This window comes from Vespa crabro, chromosome 5 (genome assembly GCF_910589235.1).
Source record: "Vespa crabro chromosome 5, iyVesCrab1.2, whole genome shotgun sequence".
Lineage (NCBI taxonomy): Eukaryota > Metazoa > Arthropoda > Insecta > Hymenoptera > Vespidae > Vespa > Vespa crabro.
The window spans coordinates 8125955-8142115 of NC_060959.1; the positions used below are offsets into that span (position 1 = coordinate 8125955).

Consider the following 16161-nt stretch of genomic DNA (forward strand, 5'->3'; position numbering starts at 1 on the left):
TTTTCTTCTCTTCTTTCTACTTTCAAATTGACACTAGCCCTTTTTTAATACAATACCATAGAAAATCTACGATACCATAGTTCTACCTTAGAAACCTAATATTTCGGTAAGTAGACCGATTCGCTAGCAAATACCATCATCGTCTAGTTTAGCAAAAGCGCTTCGTTAGTTTGGTTCTACCGACGTTCCCTAGTTAGAACGATGTGTTGGTAGGTGAAGTTGATAGTACCGCTTTGCCGGTGCTGATGTTGTCGGTGTCGAGCGTTGATAGTGGTTGCTAGTGGTCAGAATGAGAGAGGGAGAGAAAGAGAGGGATAACTACTGTCCGTATTGGTGTGTGCAAGGGTGCACATACCCAGACGACGACGTAAAGCTTCGTGCACACGTAGAGAGAGAGAGAGAGAGAGAGAAAGAGAGAGAGGTAGGTATACCGATGTAGTCCACTGCTACTCTGACCCCGGTCGGCCTCCGATCAATAGCAGGAGGCAGAGCGAGAGCTCAGCCTGGCAGTCGAGCCGAGCTTTTCAGTGTTCAGCTCCTCTCTGACGAACCGAATTGCGACTATCGCTCCTTGTAAACTCGATGCAAGTCAACCTACATGGCGGTTGTTGCTCGCCCTTGGAACAACTCTCTTTCTCTCTTTCTCTCTCTCTCTCTCTCTCTCTATCTCTATCTTTTTCTTTCGCACTCTCTCCTTCTCTGCCTCTCTACCTATATATATATATATATATATATATATATATATATATATATATATATATTTCTTTCTCTCTCTTCCACTCGAAAAAGGTACTAGAAATTAAAGTGCCCGGAAAGAGGAGACTCGTCGACGATCACCCTCGATGAGTTTCAGGTGTCTGACGAGCATCTGCCTATCTCTACTTACACACACTGTTCGTTGCTTTCCTTCCTTCTTCATCTTCTCCTTTCTCCTCTTCCTCCTCGTCCTCTTCTTCCTTTACCTTTTTCTTCCTTCTCCTTCTCTCTTCTACTTCTATTCTGCTATCCTCCACCTTCTGACTTACTTCAACCACTCCCGGCCTTTGAGTCTTTGGGTAAACGTAGCCTCTTGTATCTTCTTAAAACGGAAAATTTTCTCTCTTTTCTTTTCTTTTCTTTTTTTCTTTTTTTTCTTTTTCCCCTTTCTTTTTTGATCTCTTCCTTTTTTCCCCCCTTGCTTTCTCTGTCTTCTTTCTTTTTTCGTCTCTCTCTCTCTCTCTCTTTCTTCTTATGGCAAAACGCAAAGAGGTGTATATATATGTGTGTATGTGTATGTGTACACACCTACCTGAAACCTGGTGTAATGTTGTTAATGAGGTCGAACCGAAATCCCGGCCACCGTGCCACCGTGCTTTCATGCACGTTCAACAGATCTTTTTTTCTTTTTTCTAGTTTTTAAAACTCAATGGAGTTTTCTCGTCTTTTTCTTTTCTCTTGTATTATTTTTTCTTTCTTATTCTTTTTCTTTTTGCCCTCTTTGGCTCACCCCTATAGGCCCCACTTCGTTCAGTCCTTTGAAACGGTGATAAAATAATACTCGGTCGAACTGAATACTCATCGATTATTCTTAATTATTATTCGAGACTCTTATCAATTTAGGTCATATTATTATTATTATTATTATTATTATTATTATTGTTGCTATTATTATTATTATTATTATAATAATTATTATTATTATTATTATTATTATTATTCGTTTGCATCTCGCCCGGAATAAGACCTTTTTTTCCCCCAATTAAATCGTATCTTTGGATCTGGGTTAAACTTTCGAACGTCTTTAATTTATATAGCTCGAGAAATACTCAAATACAATCTACATCTATAGAGATATAAATATGCACATGCATAAATATATATATATATATATATATAGAGAGAGAGAGAGAGAGAGATTCTTATGTATTACACAAGTTGAAGAATTCGAGGAGTCTTTTGATAAAATAGCCTAAGAATTCTTTCTTGTGTTAGAGTGTTGTAAAAATGGTCGAGGATTTTCTCTGATGTCTGTACATCTTATTCTGCCTCTTCTACTTAAGTACTAGGGAGTGAAAGAGAAAGAAAAAAAGTTAAAGATAGAGAAAGAGAGAGATATAGATAGATAGATAGATAGATAGATAGAGAGAGAGAGAGAGAGAAGAGATAGAGGGCAATTTTTTTCTTAAAAATTTTTTATTCCTATTCTCGTCCTTGATACACTTGGTTTCGCACAAAACAGCAGGTGATATCCTCCTAAAAGACTTCTGACGTGCTTCTTCGGTTTTTATTACCGTCGCCTGATAAAATCCCATTTGTACTAAAATAGAACGGCATTGGATGCATACACGAAGGATGATTATAGTAATAAGTTTTAGCACATACCTACGGCTACGAAACACGTCGTTCGTTTTGTACTCTCGTTCCGTCCACGACAGACTTCTTCTACATTTCGGATTATTAACTATCAGTCTGCATTGCCGAAAACATGTTTCTCGCGCGACGCGAGAGAATAAGCTTATTTTATGCAAATATTAAGGACTTCAAGTAACCCAGCTATTGTGTTTTAGAACGATTTATTAATAGATCTCACGATCTTCATCGTTAATTTTCAAATTCGAATCGTTGGGAAATGAAAGGACGACGAATAATAATAAGAAAATAGATAAGAGATGAAGAGAGACAGAGAGAGAGAGAGAGAGAGAGAGAGAGAGAGAGAGAGAGAAAGAGAGAATGCAGAAACCATCTGTATGTAACCGATGATCTAAATTAATTATACCACTTTTGAATTTCAGTTCCGCAGAGATAATAGGTACCGTCGTAGTGTAACTTAGAGAACGAAAGAGAGAGAGAGATAGAGAGAGAGAGAGGACGAGAGAGTACGAGCTTTACTCGAAACCCCACCGTTTGTATTTGGATTCGTTTTTGAGGCAATGTTTGACTTTGCATATTGATTTCCGCTCGAAACCTACGGCGAAATGTAGCCATTCGAATGTTTGCAATTTCGTACGGTACACAACGCGAATGTCGGCTGCAATTAACATCGTTTTGTTCCTTCGCGCGTTCACATACGTATACGTACGTACCTATATACATGTCTACATAGGTTTATCTACCTAGGTATCTATCCACGTAGAAATTTCATCGAATATTCAGAGGAATGGTCGGGAAGAGAGAAGAGTAAAGGAAGGGGAAGGGATAGAATAGAGGAGAGGGTGAAAGAGGCCAAGAGATGTACGTTTCTGGGACTTTATATTTCTATGCTTCCTCTAAGCCTCCCTTTTCGATTATAAATTCGTTCTCGTTCATATTGGTTGTGGAAGGAACAGGAAGAATTGTCATTCGTGTAGCGTGTCTGTCCCTAAGGAGGACGTTTTAGTATTTCGTCGTGTAGATTTTCATAGGCGAGAGACGATATCTCTTCTAGCTCCTTTATACATATATACGTATATACATACATACATACTTACATACACACACACACACACACATATATATATATATATATATATATATAAATATATATATATGTACGTACGTATGTAAGTACGTACGTAGTCGGTCCGATCCGAGGACGGTGATAAATTGCGTAGCAAGGTTAATTAGTGAAGGACATTCTTATCGAGACGTTCGGGAGGCACATAAATAGAAGAGATTTATCGGTACTTCCTACCTGTAGCCGTCGTCTTTGGCGACTTTCATGGTGGCACTGGGACGCCGACAGGATGGTAATGAAATATCGATATTGGACGATGTCGGAGAAATTGCGTGGGCGTTCTCCATTCACTGTTATTCAGTGCTCTACAAAGGGGCCAGGAAATTGGCAAATTTTCTCGGACGACCCGAGGAAATCCTTTTTATTTTTATTTTTCTCTTTCTTCTTTTTTCATTTTTTTTTTCCTTTTTCTTTTCTTTTTGCTTTTTCTTGCCTTCCCTTTCCTTCCTCGAACGACCGAATTCAAATGCATCGATGCGCCATTTCCTAGAAGACAGATAGAATTTTTCTATCAGAGAAGAAAAAAGGAAACGATAGAAATATTCTCGCGTCTTTTTTTACTTTTTATTTTTCCTTTTGAGAAGAGACAGAGAGTGAGAGAGAGAGAGAGAGAGAGAGAGAGAGAGGGAGAGGGAGAGAGAGAGAGAGAGAGAGGGAGAGAGAGAGGAAAGAAGAACGGCGAAGGGAAGGGGAAAAAAGATAATTGAAATTTAGGACTTCTTAATTACACGCGATATCGATATCGATTCTTCTATAATTAAAGTCGATTAGACTTTCCATTGCCAATTTCCGTGACTTTCATGACTGCCGGTATTAAAAGACAGTAGATTCCAACGTCGTTCTTAGACTTTCTTATCGTCCGTTTAATTATACCTACTTATTACTACTCTTTTTCGTCGTTCATTTAAGTTTCACCCATCGTCTACCGTTCGGAAGTTTATAATCCTTATTACTACTATTACTACTACTACTACTACTACTACTACTACTATTACTACCACTACTACTATTATTATTATTATGATTGTTAATATTACTAATATTACTAATATCATACTAGTATTATTACAGTGTCGTGTTTGAATCGTCATACATATTGGTTTAAATTATTCATAGAGAATTATATGTGTCACTTTTAAAAATGTCCTCTTTATCGCGTGATCGTATTTTATATATATATATATATATATACATTTTATAATACAATAAGACAAATCTTTTTAAATTAAAACGTATGTGAATTGTTATATATTAAAAGGATAAAAAAATGATATAAAATTCTATGCTCTTGTTAACTCGATATTTCATCTGTGTTGTTTGCGAACAATCGAATCGCGTGTATACGCTCATCCATAGGATAACGAAAACTTTTTCAGCCGTTTTACCTAAACCTGGAACATAAAAGTTCGCTTTAGCCTTTAACGATTTCAAAGACTAATTTCAACTTTATTTCTCTGTTCGAAGCACCCATTGCGATGCGTAGTACTTCTCCTGCCTGTCAGAGTTATTTTACGGCGTAACTACTGATACACTGGTTTAATATCGTGTGCCACTATATATGATTACACGAAGTGAGTTTGAACAGGCCTCTTGTTAATGTCCGTTAACATATGTGTGCGATATAACTGCTTACTGTCTGATTCGTTCTATCGAATCTCTACTACTGTTCGACTTATAAACGGTATCGTGACATTATCGCCTGACTGCAGACAGCTTCGTTACTACTGTCAGTCAGTACGTATATCTATCTACTAGCTGACGCTGAGTTATCAGTCGGTATTAATGAAATTTCTTGTAATATATCAACTTCGTTTTCTTCTACGTCGATCATATATTAGATATACAAAAGTTCTCTTTAAAGCGTATGCAATTCGTTTACGTAAATTCAATAAAAATCTTTACTCGGAAAAATATTTTTTTTTATCTCCTCTTTGTTTTTTCTTTCTTCTCTCTCTCTCTCTCTCTTTTTTTTTTTTCAATACCGCGCGCCTTTCCTTATTGAATCGCCACCCCTTCCCCCCTCTTCACAATCTAGCTAGTATCCATCGGACTCGATCACATTTAAGAGAATATTCCTCGAAATATCCAATTTCGAGGTATATTCCATTTGATCCTTCGCCGATCTCTCGCAAAAGTAAATCAGACCGTGAAAAACGTAGGACCCTTCCACCATTCGTAATCATGATTGGAATCAGTCGGAAATTTTTTGGAAAGGATCTTTGGTGCTGTGCGGGCAAGACGACCTTGTATATATGATATATCTACGTATGTATTTACGTACATGTATATACATACATTCATACATATATACATATATACACACATACATACATACATATATAGATATATATACATATTCTATGTACACTGTCAGTTTCTATATTCCAAAGCAAATTATCTCGCATTGTCTGACCTATTTTACACTTGGCAGGTTGGAAAAGTTGAGTAGCACGTAGAGGAGCAATTTGCTTAGAGAGGTCCGATTTAAAGGGAAATAGTATTGGTAAAAGGTTCAAAACACGCCCTTCTAGTTAGAAAATCTAAAAAAAAGATAAAAGTATTCGATATTCCAAACCCATTTACCGATGTCTTTAGGGAACATCTGTGTACAGTATTTTTTAGTACATTCTTTAACTTTATATTTATCGTTAGTGTAACCCCGTGAAATGAACGTGGATCATAGAAAATATATAGATAATTTTAAATCAAACAAATATCAAACAAATATTATTTGTATAAATTGTATTAAGTAATAGTTAAATTTTCAAATTTGATCATAATCCTTTATATAAATGACAAAAGTTTTTCTTTAAAAAGTTTGAATATATCTTACGTCCTTTTTGCAAATATAATACATACATACATATATATATATATATATATATATATATATATATATATATATATATATATATACATAAAAGAGAAAAGAAGAAAAGAAATTACATATATGACAGAAAATGATAGATGAAGAGTAACCGTGAATTCTTTAACTGAGAGAGAGAGAGAGAGAGAGAGAGAGAGAGAGAGAGAGAGAGAGAGAGAGAGAGAGAGAGAGAGGCAAACGTTACTATGTGCATACTTGTTGACGTGGCGGATTCTATTGTGCGAAAACTTCCCGGAGGCGTTAGTCGCGAAATGTATGCGAATATTTTCTATGTGACGAATCCCTTCTTAGATTCGTATCACCTTTAGCGAGATAAAGACGAGGATTGGAAGGAAGATCAGCGATATATCAGCGCGATTCGCAAGGGGAAGCCAAATCCTCGAGAAAAGGAAGATGTCAGCGAGGTTGCCAGAGTAGTACATACATATATACCTATACATCTATATACATATATATATATATATATATATATATATATATATATATTTATATATCCAATATATATATATATATATGTCTTTGGATGCACCAACACCTTGGTACCTTTGAATTCAGTTTATTCTTTTCGTTTTAAGCAGTCCTCGACTCCATCTCCTACATGTTCCAAGCACCTTCCGATGCGCGGCGTCACGGCGTGAATGAAATGAAGGACTCCGTTGGGGCTACACCCAATCAATACTAGGAAGCCGAGTTCCACCTTCCTCAATCACGTTCTCTCTAGCCTGATAAAAATCTAGGAAACGGTGTACTCGAATATTCCACTCGCGTTTCGTGCCCGATAAAAAAAGAAAGAGAAATAGAAGGAGAAAGAAAGAAAGGAGAAAGAAAAAAAAAAGAAAAAGAAGAAAAAATGTTACATAACTTTAAAATAATTTTTTATCCTTCGAGAGATCTTCTTAATATTGCGATCAATAATATCTTATTCTTTTTTTTTTTTTTTTTTTTTTTTTTAACGCGCGCGCGTTAACGTAATAATTATGTTAAACGTAATAATCATTTAGAATTTAAGGATAGATCGAGAGAAAACTTGAACGTTTCGTAATTAAAAATATTTATATGTTTAGGAAATTGCCGCGATCCTGATAAGCTTTCAGAGGCACGCCGAGTGGCAAAGTCGGGAAGTTAAAGTGCGACCTCGAAGTGGCTCGATGTTGCTTTATTCGAGAAAAAAGGTCCGCTATCGGCGGGATGGTTATTGTTGGAAAAAACGGAAGGATGGTAAAACCACGCGGGAGGATCATATGAAACTTAAGGTCAATGTCCTTTTACACTTTTATTTCTTACATATGTACAAGTACATAAATAGAATTATGATCTAGAGATTATAAATGACCTTTTGACATTTTTATTATACGCATACGTATATACGTATAGGTATTATGAGAGAAATGAAATTTGTGTCTACGAAATCACAGGTCCAGGGGGTCGAATGCATCTATGGCTGTTACGTGCATTCGGCGATTCTACCAACGTTTCATAGGAGATGTTATTGGCTCCTTCAGAATCCGGACGTCGTCCTTGTCCATTACCTAAACGTTCCATATCCGGACGGTGATGCGAAGTTAGCAGCTCTGCCAACCTGTCTCGCGTTACCACCAGACAAGAAGGAATGGACGCGAGACGAGCTGGCTTCTCAATTAAGGCCCATGTTCCTCGGTGGAGACGATGATCCGAATAATCCTCATCTCACGCAGCACTCCAATCATCCGGTTGATATGATCGTTTCGCAACTGCTAGATAGACAGAGGGCATCCTCTACCTCTTCTAGCAGTAGTGCACAGCTTGCACCTAGAAGGTTAACACCAGATAATCAGGTAAATAGGAAATAGTCATAATCATTTTTAAGTTAATCCGGTGTGTTTCATCAATAGTCGATACTATACCTAATAGGTTTCATCGACGACCGGCGGTCAGCAGCCTTCGACAACAGCTTCGCCGGCTCCACGTGTATATTCCAGACATTCCCATTCGACTCAGAGCCAACAGCCGGCTCCTTTAGTTTTAAGTTTGCAACAAATTCAAGGTGGAGGTGGTCTTCTGATACTGAACAGTCAACCATATCATCATCAACAACAACAACAACAACAGCAGCAACAGCAACAACAGCAACAACAACAACAACAGCAGCAGCAACAACAACAACAACAGCAACAGCAGCAGCAGCAACAACAACAACAACAACAACAACAGCAGCAGCAACAACAACAACAGCAGAGTCAGCAAGTTGAAATGCAACAAGTGACGGAGCAACAAATCGTTCAGCAAACTAGCGTCGACAGAGAACAACAAACGCAGCAAGAGATCGATGCACAGGATAGCATGGATCGGTCAACCGTTCAATCCTTACCTATCACCAGTTCTGGCTCCGAGGTCACAGATTTTGCAAAAATGTTAGACTTGAGTCAAGAAGATATTCAGAGGACATTATCCGCAAACATGGTACCGCCCTCACCGTCACCATCGCCCGCGGACGATAGTATGATAAATCCAATGGACTTTATCGATTCGTCCGACGACGTGCTGATCAATTTGGATGCCTTCGATGTGTTTGGAGATTTACCGGAATTGCACGATTTTGAAGCCGAAGATACGAAACCGGATATTAGGGGTGGACCTGATAACGATGTTGGATGTCAGCCTGGGACAACCGTCCAGATCGCAGAATACAGTCCCGAGTGGAGTTATACCGAGGGTGGAGTCAAAGTATGTATATCAAAAGTTCGACAAAGTCTTTATGTGTGTCAATTATTTATTTTGAAATATTTTTATTGATTTTTGAAATACTTGTAGGTTTTGGTTGCCGGTCCATGGACAGGTGGGAACGGTTCGCAAAATTATTCAGTGCTTTTTGATGCGGAACCAGTAAAGGCCTGTTTGGTTCAACCTGGTGTATTACGTTGTCGATGTCCAGCCCATGCTCCGGGTATTGCATCCCTTCAGGTTGCATGCGATGGCTTTGTCGTATCGGACAGTGTTGCTTTTGAATATCGAAGAGCACCTACGACCGAACCAAATCCAGAAAGAGCGTTGTTGGATCGATTGGCGGATGTGGAATCACGATTACAAGGACCAGGTCCGCCGTCTCCAGCAGCTCATCTGGAAGAACGACTCGTGGCTTATTGCCAGGTACGTTTTGTAAAATTCGTGAGTATATATCAATCAAGACGCTAACGATGGAACATTTTGTTCTTTAGGACGCTGTCGTTCGTCCTTGGAGAGTCGGTGCTGAAGCTCTACAATCAGGTGGACCGACTTTGTTACATTTGGCAGCAGGATTGGGATATTCGAGATTAGCTTGTGCATTGCTTCATTGGAGGGCTGAAAATCCGAGTAACGTTTTGGACGCTGAAGTCGATGCCCTGAGACAAGACAGTGCTGGATTGACACCGCTCGCTTGGGCCTGTGCCGCTGGTCACGCTGATACCGCTAGAATACTTTATAGGTTGGCACTTGACGATTATTTCGACGAGGTCATGAAAGGAATGAAAGATGAAACGTTTGTTCTGTCGTTTGGGTTTTGCAGATGGAACGCGATGGCGTTACGTGTGAGGGATCGTCAAAACAGAAGCGCCACCGAGCTTGCCGCAGAGAACGGACATACGGCAATCGCCGAAGAACTGAATCGGCTCGAAGCCAGAAGGCAAGACGAGAGGCTTTTCTTGCGACCTGCCAGCCCTAGCCCTAGGAGGCCTTCTCAAGACAGCGGTCTCGATCTGGCGTTGTGTTAGTCTTGTTTGCTATTATACTGCCCTTCTCCGTGCACACGCGCATACACACAAAATATCCACACGTAAATTACACACATACATACATACATACATACATACATACATACATACAAACACACACGCATACATACACACACATACATATACACACCTTCCTTCCTTTACCCCGCGCCACACCCAACAGTAAGTCCTAGAGAGTAAAAGGCCGTAAGTTGTGCGAGTGTATCATTTGAGGCAAACGAGTAGTATTAAGGGGTTTATCGAAAAACACAGGTGGTTCCCCGCTCCTGGACAACATGGAATTGTTGCAAGAGGATGAGTCGTCGTTAGGCCTTGGCGATCAGGGAATGGAGAGCGCTCCGACCCCTCAAGAGACCGTAGGTCCGTACCCTCCTCGTTTCCCCTTCTGTTTGTCTGTCTGTCTGTTTGCCTGTATCTATCTATCTGTAATTATCCGTAACTCTGTTTTTTCCGACACACACGCCGATAGATCTATCATCTGAAATGACAGTATTGCGTGGCCTTTGATCCGTAGAATCCTAGCTAATACAGCGCCCCTTACTTTAACACGATCTCTTTCTCTGTCTCTGTATGCGTACAAACGGCGACCAGGCGGTCGAGGCTCACTTATCCTCCAACTCCTCTGATACTCTTGCAGCTTGAGCAGTATTGGTGTTGCTTGGCCTTCGTAAATGCTGGTGTTGGATGATTGCTGTATAAAAGTCTAACTTTCTTAGCCGCCTACTAACACGTATCGGCCCCTGCCGATCTTTGTCAACGACAAACAATGATTTCATTCGCACGCGACGAGCGTCGGGTCGTACCTCGTGTGAATAGGGTATCGCAAAAAAGAAACTTAAAACAAAAGTATTAATAATAATAATAATAATAATAATCATAATAATCATAATAAAAATAATAATAATAATAATGATAATAATAATAATAATAATAATAATAATAACAAGGACAAAGAGAATCTATCAAAGAAAAGATGACGAAGAGGTGGCTAATAGAGAAACTCTTGTAAACTCATCGACTATCTCGAAAAACATCGCTCTAACGAGTGATCTCTCAAGGAACAGAGGGAGATATCAACACCGGTCCCCTCCTTCAAGATGTCGGTCTGTATTATCGCAGCCGTTTAACCGGTGTAATACGAGTAACGGCGAGTCTTGGTGTTAAACGTTTTATTGACATGAGATGTGGCTCATCGTACGTTAACGGCTTTTAAACTTCGGTGTTGTGATCGGTGTGGTTTCGGCGGTTCGGGATCAGACTTTACAATCTTCGCTAGGGTGGTGATTCCTTTTTATAGGGGAAGAAGACGCGAGGGTGCTGACGTTGGCCGAACAAATTATAGCCGCGCTACCGGAAAGGATCAAGAGAGCGGAAGGTGATTCTCCGTCTTCTTCCTCGTCCCCTCCGCCGCCGCCACCACCGTTGTCGCCGTTAGAAGATGCTTTGATGGAGCAAATGGTGAATCTCACTGCTTTTTCTTTATTTACTTACAATTAGATGTACACAGATAGATACACATACATACATACATATATACGTAATTAACATAGCACATATATATAAAAAAAAAAAAAAAAAAAAAAAAAAAAAAAATACACAAATACGTACCTGCATAGATATCATTTGTACTGTAATGAGACGCGTCACGTAAACGATGTAAAAATGTTAAAACGTGAACTCACGTGAACGCACCTGGCGAATCGAACTTTTTTCCAGCCTCTCGATTCCGGCGAATTGTTCGACTCGTACCGTGAGTGCAGCGGAGGCGCGGCTTCCGTCTCGGACGCCGACGCCGAGGCGAGTCCATCGAGTCCTTCCAGCAGTTGCCTCACACCGGACTCGCCCTCGCCACCCCCGACGACGGCCGACTTTTGCGAATTTTTGCAATTGCAGCTGCAACTAGACGGCGGTAACAATCAGAACGGTGGCGGTCAGTACTATCCAAGCTGTAACGAGCGGAAATTTGGCAATGGAACCGATGGAAATGGGAATACCGATGGGAACGAGGCTGACTTGAGTAGGTTGACCCTGTCCGATCGAGAGCAGAGAGAACTTTATCATGCCGCGAGAATGATCCAGAAGGCCTATCGGAGTTACAAGGGTCGTCAGAGGCAAGAAGAGGCCGAAAGACACGCAGCCGTTCTCATTCAACAGTATTATCGTCGGCACAAACAGTGCGCTTATTACAGGTAACTAACTAATCACCAAGTAATCAATTAATCAACCAACCAATCAACCAACCAACCAATCAATCAATCAACCAACCAATCGACCATGATTATCTTTGTTACCTATCTTCATCACGATCCTTTTTCTCTCTCGATGAATCATCACCACTCATTGTCTCCTCGTTCTCTCCCTCTCCCAGTTCTTTCCATCTTTGAATCTCGCGAGATCACCCGACTAATTTTAACGAGCGATGAGTAATTATCGAGAGATACGTACATGCACGTTCGCCGCACATTAATTTAACGCGATCCAGGTCAACCAGACCGATAACGCTCGAGTTCGAGGTACGTGCCGCACGGGGCAAACTTTTAATTGGCGTCGTAAATAATTCAACAACTTTTGCTAGAGTCCCTCTTTCTCACTCTCTCTCTCTCTCTCTCTCTCTCTCTCTCTCTCTCTCTTTCTTTCTTTTTCTTTCCTTACCTACCTTGTCGGCCTTCCGACAACCCCCTTAACCTCCCTACACTTACCACTAGCTGCGACGGTGCGAATACGAAATTAACTTATACCTTTCTTCGAAGTTAATACTAATATCCTTCGATCGTGAGCCAAGTTCTCTTTTCTCTCTTTTACTTTTTCTTTTCATTTACTTTTTCTCTTTCATTCATTTCCGCCTCCCTTCAGGATTCCATTGTTCTCGCAAATTTCCTCAAAAAATTTCTTATTACAACGTTTTTCCTCTTTCTCTCTCTCTCTCTCTCTCTCTCTCTCTCTCTCTATCTATCTATCTATCTATCTATCTATCTATCTCTCCCTCCCCCTCACCTTTCCTCTTGCTTCTCTTCATTTTATTATCTGTTACGTTTTAAAGGCAAGCTACGAAGGCAGCCCTGGTGATTCAAAGCAATTATCGGAACTATCGTTCACGTCCTGGGTCTGCTTGTTCAAGGCAACAGGCAGTCCATCAGCAAGCGGCACATCAAGCAGCAAGAAAGATCCAACAATTTATGCGGCAGTCAAAAATCAAGTTAGTAGGCCAGCCCGTTTTCTTTATCCCGTGCATTTCCTGTTGCAACGATGTAGCACGCACATTAGTTACGTAGAGTTCTTGTTAGCACACAAAAAGGCTTACCGTACGAAAGACAACTAAAGTTCTAAAGTCTCCCTCTTCTCTGTGTGTACTAATGCAGCTTGTCGTGGGACGATTCACGACCGGTAAGTAACAAAACAACAAGTAGGGCGATCGTTTCGGCGAACATTAAATCGATAAAAAAAAAAAAAAAAGAGAAAACAAAAAAAAAATAAGAAAAAGAAAAAACAAAAAAAAGAATAAAATAAAATAAAATAATTTAAAATAAAAATAATAATAAAGAACAAATTAAAAAAAAAAAAAAAAAAAAAAAAAAAAAAAAAGAAACGAAAAAAAAAGAAAAGGAATTGAAGAAAAAGATTGAAAAAGAATAAAATTAAAGAAAATAGCAAAAATAAAAAAAAAGAAAAAACTAATAATAATAATAATAATAATAATAATAATAATAATAATAATAATAATAATACACGTCGAACGATACCTGCTGAATATCGCTTCAACCACGACGATCAGTATTCCTTGTTATACGACACGAACTTCTTACCGATGTCCGTCGCAGTTACTTGCAGTCTTTTTCATTGTCAGTGTTACATATACATATATACATATAGAAAGTAACGACGCATTCGTGTTATTCGTATTAGCGGTGTTTTACTCAAGTAAATCTTTCTCTTTCTCTATATATATGTATATGATGTCGTGTTGATTTCGAAGCTTCCATCGTAGACGAAAGAAGTTTTTCGATCTTCAAGCTGCTAACAGGAATGAATCTTTCATATTTTCTATGAGATTAATTAACCTGTTAACAGATTATAACGATGAATTATCATTATAATTTTTATTTTCATTTTCATTTTCGTTTCCGTTTCCATTTTCTTTTTATATAAAATAATTATACGTATAAATTAATATTTTGATTTTTTTTTCTTTTTTTTTTTTTTTTTTCATTGAGCATTTTTAATTCAATTATTGTCAATATACATTTTACATAAAAATAAATTAACGTTATGTTCTTGGTCATAATAAAAAGATATAAACTAGTTGACAGGTTAAACTAATGGTTTTCAAATTAATCATCGATCATCGTTTCATTTTCAATATAGGTGCTAGAAAAAATTTGTCACAAATTGATAGTTAAAGAAGTAAATTGCAAGTATCGATATGATTTTATTTAAAAAAAAAAAAAAAGAAGAAAAGAAATCATTTTTCGGTAGGTGTAAAAAGTATATGTATATATATAAGGTAAAAAAAAAAACGGAAGAAAAGAGAAGAAAATGCTTGTAATTAAAAAAAAAAAGAAAAATAAAAGAGAGAAAAAAATTCTTCTTCCATCGTTAGAGAAACATTTGTTCGAGATGACAAGCAGCTTGATCGATCGAAGGACAGCTAGATCTGCGCCTGTTAACGTTGTCGTTGACGAGTTTCGTGGGATTGCTTGATCGTTCGGTGTTGTGTATCACTAACCCCCGAAAAACGGAGTGGATTTTGAACTAGGATCGTTATATCTAGCAAATGTTTCTTGCAAATTAGACTGCAGAACGCCAGGGCCGCCGCAAACGGGAACGTGAGGCAGCCAGCGGCCATTTCACGGGTGGTTGCTGTCCCCCAAAGCTCGCACTCATCTAGCCCAGGGGTCAGCCTACTAGCCGGCAAGCCAGAGGTCATTTAAACGATCGTCAATCCAGCAGCACGAGGAATGTCAACGGCGACACGATCGGAAAGTAATTCCACAGGAGGAAAGTCCTTTGAATCGATTGATCGATCGATCGATCGATCGATCGATCATAATAAGCTGAAAGATATACTTACATATATTTCTTTCTTATCACCTAAACGAGCTACGAGAGAACATAAGAGAGTTTTGATCTTAAAAAAAGGGAAACGTTTTGTGATACAATCGAGTTTGTTTTTAATTATCTTTAACTCTTTCTTTTTCTTTTTTTTTCCTTTTTTTTATATATATATATGTATATATATATATTTAAGAAAAGGTTATTTTTTTGTTCTTCTTTTTCTTTCTCTCTTGTTCTTGTTTCTTTTTTTATTTCTTCTTCTTCTGATCATCGCAATATCGACGATTAAACATAATTGATAATGTCCGACTCGATCCAATTTATTTTAAATTACTAAATTACTAATTGACAAATTTGTCCTTCTTAACGTTACATTTGTTAATAACAAATTAAGTTCATTCTTTTATTCTCAAGCTATTTTATTTTTATTTAACAAATCTTGATTAGATTGATGTTCTTAGCATCGTTCTCGTTCTATCGTTTCTGGATTTTTCTTATATATATGTATCAAATGTATTAGTTTTGTCGATGGGAGGAACGAAAATCCTGCCTCTAGTATGTTATTGTAATTTTCATTAAGTTTCAGAAACGAAAAACCGATATTGTGAGAGGTGGAAACGATCGTATTAATACGACATGATTTCAACGTACGAGAAAGAGAAAAGAGAGAGAGAGAGAGAGAGAGAGAGAGAGAGAGAAAGAGAGAAAGAGAGAGAGAGAGAGAGAGAGAGAGAGAGAGAAAGATAAAGAATTTGTGTCCTTGGGCTGATAAAGGCAGGGCTGTCATAGTAACTTGGAAAGAAAAAGAAAGACAGAGATAGATTTGATATATTTTGAAAAAAAAAAAATAATAATAATAATAATAATATGAGCGCCGAATAGGCACTCGAATCCTTTCATTTTTATATTTCACATCGATCTATATACGTATATAATATATTATGATATATACATAAATAGACACACGTACACATCTACACATACATACGTACATATATCTA

The 16161-nt window shown here is 38.3% G+C and overlaps 1 protein-coding gene across 4 annotated transcripts in view; it reads left to right on the plus strand.

Annotated features, from left to right (window-relative positions):
• LOC124424425 (calmodulin-binding transcription activator 2-like) overlaps positions 1-16161 on the plus strand; it is a 50593-nt gene that overhangs the window by 32255 nt on the left and 2177 nt on the right. For 2 of the 4 annotated variants that reach the window (XM_046963458.1, XM_046963461.1), the window contains 11 exons: positions 7424-7612; positions 7775-8173; positions 8250-9062; positions 9150-9485; positions 9554-9801; positions 9883-10082; positions 10361-10468; positions 11406-11566; positions 11825-12297; positions 13149-13304; positions 14898-16161. The exon at positions 14898-16161 is cut by the window's right edge and continues 2177 nt beyond it. In XM_046963458.1, coding sequence (XP_046819414.1) covers positions 7424-7612; positions 7775-8173; positions 8250-9062; positions 9150-9485; positions 9554-9801; positions 9883-10082; positions 10361-10468; positions 11406-11566; positions 11825-12297; positions 13149-13304; positions 14898-15036 — 3222 coding nt within the window. In that variant the 3' untranslated portion in view covers positions 15037-16161. Of the gene's footprint in view, positions 1-7423; positions 7613-7774; positions 8174-8249; positions 9063-9149; positions 9486-9553; positions 9802-9882; positions 10083-10360; positions 10469-11405; positions 11567-11824; positions 12298-13148; positions 13305-13467; positions 13493-14897 lie in introns of all 4 variants that reach the window. The other 2 variants (XM_046963459.1, XM_046963460.1) reach the window with 2 other exon arrangements.